Source organism: Epinephelus lanceolatus, chromosome 23, assembly GCF_041903045.1.
Source record: "Epinephelus lanceolatus isolate andai-2023 chromosome 23, ASM4190304v1, whole genome shotgun sequence".
Classification (NCBI taxonomy): Eukaryota; Metazoa; Chordata; class Actinopteri; order Perciformes; family Serranidae; genus Epinephelus; species Epinephelus lanceolatus.
In genome coordinates, this window is record NC_135756.1 from 30,846,720 (window position 1) to 30,856,927 (window position 10,208).

Genomic DNA, 10,208 nt, shown 5'->3' on the forward strand with positions numbered 1-10,208 from the left:
AGCTTGTTTGACCATTTACAGTAATGCTGTATGTATGGAAACATAGTCACAGTGTAAGGTCATGGCTGGCCATCTTATTTTTGCTGCTCGGTGAAAACAACCTAGTAAACACTTTTCTCCAGATCTGCTTTACTATTTACTGTCATTTTGAGAGTTAAGGTAACGTCCTGCAGCAGCGTCTGACTTCCACCCAGCATGGACGAAGACACTTTAAAGCTGCTGGTGAAGCTCACTCAGGAGGGACAGTTAAACTCTCTGGAGAAAAGGATAACGTCAGGCGGCTTGGCGGCGGCTCAGACTGTCAGCAGTAAACACTATGGTCGCTCCGGGGACACCCTGCTGCACTACGCTGCCAGGAACGGACACCTGGACATCGTGGAATATCTAATAACGCGGGTGGGCATGGATGTGGATGTGTACAACAACGACTACAAGAGGCCGCTGCACGAAGCTGCATCCATGAGCCACCAGGCGTGTGTTAGCTACCTGCTTCGGGCAGGAGCTCAGGTGGACAGTCTAAAGAAAGCTGACTGGTGAGGATGACCCTACTAACCTGGTGATTAGAACAACCATAAAGATAGTGTCATACATATGGCGCCATCTTTCGGCTTCAAAAAGGAACTGTCGTGCAACAAATGTCAGCTCCCTTCGATAGCTCAGTTGGTAGAGCGGAGGACTGTAGAGGCTGTAAGCTGAAATCCTTAGGTCGCTGGTTCGAATCCGGCTCGAAGGAGCACTCTTTTGATGCGACTATAAACCGATTATTTTACGAAATATATATGAAACTATTGTTCAAAGACGAGAAACACACAAACGAATCATGATAAAGACACAAAGAAAATCAGCGACAGCAGGCTCATCGGCAGGTCGTCAGTTGGCACCTCTCGTGTTATAGACAGAAGCGACTGTTCTTTCCTCATCATTTTTGGATTTGGGCCTCCCCGAAGCTGCAAATATTTTTCCTTGACCTTTCCGAAGTGACTGGCGGAAAATGCATGACCCTTTCTTCACCATAAATTAGTTATTAGATTTTAAATCTTACTCTTTGGAGTTTGAAAGTTAACGTTAAAGACGAAATCCTGGAGTTGAAAATAGCTTTGGTTTTCCACTCTTGTCATGCATGCTGGTTAGTCAGTGCAGGTGGTTTATTTTTGGTCAAATTTAAAATGACAAATAGAATATAAGGATTTTGATGAAATATCACTATTGAAAGTTCAGATTTGGTTATGTTTATTTATTTTTATTTTTTTCTGATTGAAGCATTTTTTGCATGTGATGTGTGTCCAAGGACTGCCAGAAATTCAAGAAAGTCCAATGGTAATTTCTGTTTTACAGTTTTCAACTATGATAAATGGTGTAATTTTCCCGAGAGCAGTTTTGGAAGGCATGCTTGCTTTTTTGCACCACCTCTCCTCATAAATATGAACAGTCTCTAAGCATCTATTACTCCCAAAAATAACAAAAACCCCAAATATCTATTTAAAGCTACTTCAGTAGAGGCCTCAAACACTCTTTCATTCATCTACATCAAAAAGTTTTGAAAAGTCTGCACAATATAAAAAGATTTAAAACCAGTTTCCCAAGGAGGGACTATTTTCTTGTCCAATCAAGTTGATCAATGCACAATGCCTCAACAAATTTTTTAAAAATAAATAATGTTGTATTCCACTCTCTAATATTTTGTGTGATAACATTTTTCTTGCATTGTGAAAAATGAGAAAGAAGAGTTTAATCTTTATACAGGAGGGACACAACCTAGGCATAATCACTTATTATTAGTGCTAAAGCACTATTTAATTATTTCACAATTTAAAAACTGAAGGTGAAGATGCCTTTCAACATGTGAAAGTCACAAAAACTACAATTTACAGTTGATCTGGTTTTATATATTTACTATATTTCCCAGAAAACTGTTGTGAAACACTGTTTTTAGCATGTGAACTTGTAATGTGACTGCCAACTCCAGTAGATGTGACTTGGTCAGAGTATGCGTCAGTGTTGCCTCCTCTCTCTCAGGACTCCCCTGATGATGGCCTGCACCCGAAGAAACCTCGACGTGATCCAGGAGCTGCTGTGCCATGGCGCTGACCCTGCACTGAAAAACAAGGACGGCTGGAACTCCTTCCACATCGCCTGCAGGGAGGGCGATCCTCGGGTCGTACAGCACCTTCTTCTTGCCACGCCGGATGTCTGGAGGACAGAGAGCAAGACGCGCAGGACACCACTACACACTGCAGGTAAAGCATCCTCAGATTCCAGTTTCCAGTGCATGGATATGTGACATGATGGATAAGTGGCTACACCCGGAGTGCACAAAAAAGTCCTGACTTCAGGCTGATTTATCTTCCCAGGATCTCTAAAGAAAAGTGGGTGAGAGACAAAAGTAATATCTGTTCTTTCGTGTTATTTTAGGGACCTTTTGAATTCATCGTCATATTCTAACTAACACGCCCTCTTCTCATCTTCCAGCGATGCACGGCTGTGAGGAGGTTGTTGGGATCTTGCTGGAGAGGTAGGTTGACATTTTGTACAGGGAATTCTATCCCCAAAACCAATCATGTGGAGAGTCAGATTTTATTTCAGTCAGCTCTGGAAACACCTTTATTTGTGACTTTAGATGTGTGCATCATCAGACCCTTTCCTCTGAAATTCTGGCTCCAAAAGCATTAGAATAATATATTCACCTGATAAAACTCATGAGTATGAACATAACTGTGGCTCAGAGGTTTATGGTTTGATAGCTGGTTTGGCAGGATTAATCTGGCAGGGTGAAGTAAAAGGACACTTTGACATATCACCATTTAAGTTGATGTATGACCAACTTGTTAGCAAGCTGTGGCCCATTTACACAACTAAGAGATACAGAGCAATATCAGCATTTGTAAAAATAAATAAAATAAAGATTAAAAAATGTGTTGAGAGGGACACAAAGATATAGGTGAAGAATCACCCACATGTAACTGATGGTTACAGTCCTGTTTATAGACTGCCAAAACTTGTGTCACGATAAATATAGATACATGAGCTTGATGAAGACTTGTAGCTCACATATAACCTTGTCTGACTGACCCTCACCTTCACTGGTCTTCTTCCAGATGTGGCTACACCCCAGACAGCACTGACAGCTGTGGAGTCACTCCTTTCATGGATGCTGTTAGGAACGGACACATTTCGGTGGCCAGGCTGCTCTTAGAAAAGCATCAGGTAGATCTAGGCTTTTCACTTCAGTAAAGCTTCAGCTTATGTAGAAATTGAGGTATGTATGTGTATTGTGTTGACATAACTTGTGTACCCTGTAGGCATCTCCAACAGCAGCTGACATTATTGGGGCCCAGCCAGTGCACCAGGTCGCTGTCACCGGCCAGGAGGAGGCGCTGCGGTTCCTGGTGCGGGACCTCAATGTAGATGTGAATCAGAGGGCAACTAATGTCCAGCTCACTGCCCTGCATTATGCTGCAAAGGTAACATCAGTGACTGGGGAGCCAAAACTGTTGGCTAAAAGTAACAGATAAATGGTTACACTAGTCACTAAAAGTAACGGGTAAGAGGTTGAAACTGTATTTAAAGATGGATAATGTGTCTCACCTTTGTCCCACTTTACTAAAATGAAGCCAGAACATCCCAGAGACGGGCGCTACCATGTTGCGCTTTTGGAGTCAGAGTCTGCGCAGTAGCATTTGGGAAGTTGAGCCACAGTATTGAGTTCCTGCCTATACACCTGTCCGACCCAGTGGAGAGCAGCGCCGTTAATTTTGAGCACAGAGGTTAATGCACACAGCTGTCAATCATGACATCACTCTCCCTTTCTATAGCATCAGGTAGTAAGTTATGGACAAACTTATTAGAAAAACAAAGCTTTGACCTTATTAGCAGGGCTCCAAATACTCTTTTCTATGCACTGAAGAGAGTATTAGCGTACTGTTAGCTTATCTGAAAATGCTTGTTCTGGTTCAGCGTTGGAAGTAGCACCCATAATTCACTCAAGGTATCATGTGGGCTAGGAGTAAGGTGGATACATTTTGCTTTCCATTTTCTACAGCTATGTCTCTCTTTCATCTGTCGTCTTCTTGCAAAACAAGAAGATTAAGACGGAGCTCTTCCAGGTCCCATTTCTCGTCCTCCATCTGTTTTACTTTTGTCTCCCAGCTCTGGTGTCTCCCGGCCAGGTCCATTGTGAACTAATCCCTCAGTTTCCTTTTGTTTTCCTCCACCAGTTTCAGTTTTGTCTCCATCTGTTTTTCTTTTGTCCTGGAGCTCTGGTGTTTCTTGTCCAGGTCATTCGTAAAACCTCTCCTCCATAGTGTTGTATTTTTCTTGCCAAGCTCTTTCTCTTTGGGTGAGTTCAGCGGCTTTGCTGCTCAGCTGGTTTGTGGTCTCTGTGAGTATCATAGAGAGGCTCTTCTTCTCTTAGCTGAGTTCTAGAATTTTAGTGTCCCTCTGGTGGATCTGTTCCTCCACCTCCCGCACCTTCCTCTGGTACTCAGTCTGCAGCATCTCCAGCTCTGTTGTGTCTTGGCCAGGTCTGTTGTAAACTTGTCCTCCAGTTCCCTTTTCTCATCCTCCATCAGTTTTAATGTTGTCACCCTCTTTTTCTTTCGTCTTCCAGCTCTGGTGTTTATCAGCCAGATCTTCTGTAAACTTCTCCTCCAGAGTGCAGTATTTTCTCTGGCAGGCTTCCTTGCTCTAATGGAGTGCTGCTCCTTTGCTCAGCAGCTGGTAAGTGGTCTCTGTGAGCATCTGAGAGATACTCTCCTTCCTCCTGCTGAGAGCCAAGATTTCTGCGTCCCTCTGGTGGAGCTGTGCGTCCATCTTGTTCACCTTCTGCTGATATTCAATCCGCAGCTGGCTCTCGACTACTGCGTTGAACATCTGGTTATTTTGGTCTGCCTCATACTGTGAGACCATCGTGTTGTACTCTTGCTTGCTCAGATGCTGAGCAGCATTCATCTTCTCCTCCTGGAGTTGAAGACTTGGGAGATTGTTGTCTCATGCTTTGAGATGGTCCTGGAGTTCTTTTTGTGTTCAGCATTGAAATTCCTCTTCCTCATTTTAATCTGTGTTTTTCAGGAGGGCCACACATCTGCTATAAAAACACTACTAGAGTTGGGGGCAGATCTCCATGCTCGAGACAAAAAGGGAAGAACTGGTAAGCAGTGTTTCACACTCCATGTTGTGTTTTGCACTTCAGCTGCAGGTGTGAGTGTGGGAAATATTTTTGTTTTTAAAAAATTTAAAACCCCTGAAAATGTGGTTTCAAATCGTAAGTATCTCACTATAACAATAATATTCATAGCGAAACAGGCATGATAAAAGTTAGAAAAGGTTTAGAAAAAGTATGCTTAAATATTATTTAAAGCTATAGTGCATAACTTCTGTCACCTCCCAGCGGATACTGCGTTATTACAACTAATAAGCCACACCGTACACAGAATAACACTCGCCACACACCGTGTACACAGAGTAACACTCGCTTCACACCGTGTACACAGAGTAACACTTGCTTCACACCGTGTACACAATGCTACGCAACGTGGCGAACACCAGGCTGCTAAAATTACATTACGTTCATAGCACCATTTCCAAGAAAATAATAAAGTACTAGGTCCAGTACATGTAACAGCAACACATATTACTCATAATATAATTATAAACCAAGTCACTTACTTATCCAACAGCAGCAAGGCAACATCCGTGTCTGCCCTCAGCCCAATTTCTTCCTTCAGGGCTCTCCACCGAGGAAAAGCGACGCCAATACAAATCCTTGTTTGCCTTCTCCGTCGGTCACTTTCCTTCTTTGCTAATAGACCTTCAGCCGAACGTCCAGGCTTTTTCTTTGTGGTAGGATCCACTTCTGAACCGTGTCTCGGCCGCTTCTCCGCCATGTTGCTTTCTCTTTCTACCTGCGCTCTACCTCTTGCTATGACACTCTCCGCTCTTTCTCCCCCTCCCTTCTGGTTGTGAGGAAGCATTTCCTGTGCGCCAGCGCAGGAATGTCGCCGGTTGACACGCAAACTAAAAATGATATATATTGAAAAATACCGCAAGATGTTAGAGGAGCCGATCAGCTTAATCAGCATTGTGTCATCTCCTCTAGTAGTGGCTTGGGTGAAACGGACATTTACGGACCTGTAGAAGTTACGCACTATAGCTTTAAGAACGGTTAATAGTAGTTCATACTCAGTAAATCTGCTGCATCAGGACTGTGTGGGTGTGGTTTGATCGGATTTGACTGACAGTGCTGGCAACATAAGCAAACAACCCCTCTACTGTGTTCACATGTTGACTCATACGTTGCTACATCCTGATTTGTGCTCAGATGCATGTGACATCACTTTTCGCCAGCTGAGCCATGTCCTCTTAAAACGGGTTGGTTGAAAATGACATGTTCATGTAGGACCCAAGTAGCTCATAGGAAATAGCTGATTTTCAGGGCCTTTAATACCCCCTTTTCCAAGTTAACTGTATTGTCCCCAGATCTAATAAATAAATAAATAAATAAATAAATAAATAAAGTGTTTTTCAAGATTTGGATGTAGAAATTTTCCAGCAGTACTAGAAGGCACCAGCAATAAAAATCTTTCAGATTAAAGGGATAGTGCACCCAAAAATGAAAATTCAGCCATTATCTACTCACCCATATGCCGACGGAGGCCCTGGTGAAGTTTTAGAGTCCTCACATCCCTTGCAGAGATCGGCGGGGGCAGTGGCTAGCACACCTAATGGCTGACGGCGCCCCAGACTAACGTCCAAGAACACAAAATTGAAACCACAAAATTTCTCCAACATGCTCATCCGTAGTGATCCAAGTGTCCTGAAGCCCTGACATAAAAAGTTGTTTCGAAAAACGTCATATGAACTCTGTTTTTAGCCTCACTGTAGCCTGTAGCTCTGACTGATTCTCTGTGCTCCGCACTCACGTGTGCGCGCTCAGGGTGATCGGTGATGCACGGTCTCTGAAGAGCAGCAGTCTCGTCAGTACTGATGTCCAGATTCTCAAGTGCAGGCATCGCCAATTCCCAGTCTGAGCAGTAAAGACTTTCCTCATCCATTGGCATTGCTTTGCATTTGAAACAACTACACCACCAGGTTTCCAGTGCTCGACTCCGGTATTTCTGCGGCTGGCTGAGGGTTAGGCTCATAAGCTGCGGCAGCTGCTTCGTCCAGTAGCCTGAGTTCCATGCATATACTCGGGCTCAAACAAATATGGCTCAACAAAGAAATGCTGTTCCTCCTCAATTTCAAAGTCTTCAAACATGTTGGGCTGTCCTTTGCTAAAAGACTGTAGTGCAAATTATCTTTTAGCTACTGTGGTTACCGTTGTCTCCCCCTGCGGTGCACGTGTCACGTGATGTAAACACGGGTAAGCAAAGCTCATGCTTTCGCTGGTCTCGCGCATGTGAACGTGGAGCACAGAGAAGCAGTCAGAACTACAGGCTACAGTGAGACTAAAAACAGAGTTCATATGACGTTTTTCCAAACAACTTTTTATGTCAGGACACTTGGATCACTACGGATGGGCATGTTGGAGATATTTTGTGGTTTCAATTTTGTGTTCTTGGACGTTAGTCTGGGGCGCCGTCAGCCATTAGGTGTGCTAGCCGCTGCCCCCGCCGATCTCCGCAAGGGATGTGAGGACTCTAAAACTTCACCAGGGCCTTCCTCGGCATGAGGGTGAGTAGATAATGACTGAATTTTCATTTTTGGGTGCACTATGCCTTTAATGTGCGCATTCAGCTGCATTACCAAATGAAAGTAATATAACTCCGACCAAATAAATAAAAGCCTAATTAATGCACAAAGTGTTATTTATGTGTGGACCAGGTAAAGTGTAATGACAGTAAAAAGGAATCATTTTAAAACAAAATACTGTTAAATAATGAAACCAATGGCTGCGTTGAAATGAAGTCAATCTGGAAACGTAAGCTATGCTTTGTCTGAAATATACAGAACTACCAGTATGGTCCCTTACTGCCCTCTTCTCTTCCCAGCTCTTCATATGGCCTGCATCGGGCAGCAAGCTGATGCAGCAAGGACACTCCTGCAGCTCGGACTCAAAGACTCAGAAGACACATCTGGCATAACAGCACGGCAGCATGCCAAGAAACCAGACGTAGTGCGAGCATTCGAATGTGGCTTACTGAAACCAACATAAACATTACCATAGTGATACAGAACACAGATTTGTCTGTAGCATTAATTTAAGTAAAGGAAGGAACCTAAAACATTTAATGTGGTTAAAGCCACTCAGTTAAGGGTTTGAAGATTGCAATAAATCTACTTCACTGTGTTGTGTAGTGTATTCTTGAGTAACAGAATGTTGGGACTTCAGCCACATGACTTGCTTTTAAAGTAATGTTATATTTACATCAGACCTGATTTTGGCAGTGTTTGTGCTAAAATGCCAGCCACTGTGCTGCATGGGGATAAGTATGTTATTTGGAGAACAGCAGTGGGGTTTTGACATGACTGGACGTGCTGAAGATAAGCTCACCTACCTGTGAGACTTTATCTGATTGTATTTTGATATGATCTTGACCCTCTAGCCTGCCAGCAGTTGTAGGGCTGTCCGATGCAAAACAAAACCTCAGCTTTAAATAGTTTCTGCATGTAAATATGTTTGAAATAACTGTATTGAATGTAGTTTTAAGTTCCTCGATAATGTTAGATGTTCACCGTCTTAAAATGTCATGTTGGCTGGCTGTATATCCTGTCCTGTAAAGACTGACTTGGATGAGTAATACGGAGGCCAACTGCATAACCGTCACTGGGTTTACTTAACAGGTGTGTCAGCCATGAATCTAGTCCACTCTGGCACCACAAATAATTAGGAGACTACTTTGCACTACACATCATCACGGTTGCTTTGTTGGTGGAATTCCTCATACGAGATGAATTCTTGCTAAGATAGGCATTTTAATTTTAATAGGTAAATCTTGATTGAGATCAACCATATATTCAACATGCAGGGTGGGAGTTAAAGGGGTAGTTCAAATTTTTTCAAGTGGGTTTGTATGGGGTACTTAGTCATAGAATGTATATTACAAACAGTAGATGTCAGTTGTCACATCCCCAGTTTGGAGAAGCGGGCTGGAATCACACATGGAAGCTAAGCAATCTAATGCTATTGAGGGGTCAGCAACAAAATGTATTTTAGCCACCCCCAAAAAAAAGTCTCACCTAAAAAAATCAATATCAGTTCAAGTGTATGCTATATTGAGAGTAATTTCACTGTTAAATGTCAGACAGTGATTTCCAACGGGAAAATTAAGGTGTCATATCTCTGTTTAAAGCCAGACTCCACTGAGAAAAACAGTGATTTAACATTGAACACAGAAGCTGCTGGTCTGCTAATGCCTCAATCAGCTTGTTTGTGCTACTTTGGCATTTAAAACAGTTAGTTTGGATTCATCAAACACAAAAACACAAACTAACTGATCGTAGACCAGTAGTTCACATGTTAAGCCAGCTAAAATTACTGTTTTTCTCAATGGAGTCTGGTGGCTTTGACGAGAGCAGAGATGGGGAACTGAAGCCGTATCCTGTTGGAATGGGCCGTCTGACGAAAAGGTAAAGTAGTGAAAACAGTCTCAATATAGCATACACTTAAACTGATATTGATTTTTTTTTTTAGGTGGCTAAAATATGTTTTGTTGCTGACCCCCATCCACAGTAACGCATTGCTTAGCTCCTGTGTTGCATTCCATCCTGCTTCTCCAAACTGGGGTTGTGCAGACTGACATCTACTATATGTAGGACACTGATCATACAGCCCATCATACTAAACATACAACAAGGGACTGTTCATTATTTATGAGGGGCGAGGGGAGGTGCACAAATGGGAGGCATGTCAAATATTTCTTAAGCACTGTGAAAGGACTTGTGTTTTTAATTTGGCTGAAAGGGTGGGATAAACAACTTTAAATAGCTGTATTTTGTGTGTTTTTTTTCACAGCAGATTTTTAAAGAATCCATGCCTTCCAAACCCTTGAAGATTAGGAAGGCATGTTTTCTTTCAAATTTACACCATTTATCATAGCCAGAAACACGGACATTATCATTGGCTTTTCAAATATCCGACAGTCCTTGAACACATCACGTGTGACAAATGCTTCCCTTATAAAAACACATATCCAGATATGATCTTAAATTAGGGATAGGTTGTCACAATCACATTATTCTACATTTCTCTTTTAAAATTTGGCCAAAAC

At 42.6% G+C, this 10,208-nt stretch overlaps 1 protein-coding gene and 1 non-coding gene across 2 annotated transcripts; both read left to right on the forward strand.

Moving 5' to 3' along the window:
• Window positions 1–64: 64 nt before the first annotated feature.
• Window positions 65–8,287, forward strand: ankrd16 (ankyrin repeat domain 16). The gene is made up of 7 exons (XM_033614304.2): window positions 65–533; window positions 2,017–2,237; window positions 2,470–2,512; window positions 3,096–3,204; window positions 3,300–3,461; window positions 5,068–5,146; window positions 7,989–8,287. The coding sequence occupies exons 1-7, from the start codon at window positions 196–198 to the stop codon at window positions 8,150–8,152; spliced, it is 1,116 nt and encodes a 371-aa protein (XP_033470195.1). The 5' UTR covers window positions 65–195; the 3' UTR covers window positions 8,153–8,287.
• trnay-gua (transfer RNA tyrosine (anticodon GUA)) lies at window positions 646–733 on the forward strand. Its single transcript is given in 2 exon segments — window positions 646–682; window positions 698–733. It is a non-coding gene; the product is annotated as a tRNA-Tyr (tRNA).
• Window positions 8,288–10,208: the final 1,921 nt, after the last annotated feature.

What these genes read in the sequence shown, in the direction of transcription:
- ankrd16 (XM_033614304.2), top strand. Translation starts at nt 196, where the DNA reads ATGGACGAAGACACTTTAAAGCTGCTGGTGAAGCTCACTCAGGAGGGA. An exon ending in AGTCTAAAGAAAGCTGACTG is followed by an intron (nt 534 to 2,016) that starts GTGAGGATGACC and finishes CCTCTCTCTCAG; the next exon opens with GACTCCCCTGATGATGGCCT. An exon ending in CCCTGCATTATGCTGCAAAG is followed by an intron (nt 3,462 to 5,067) that starts GTAACATCAGTG and finishes TGTGTTTTTCAG; the next exon opens with GAGGGCCACACATCTGCTAT.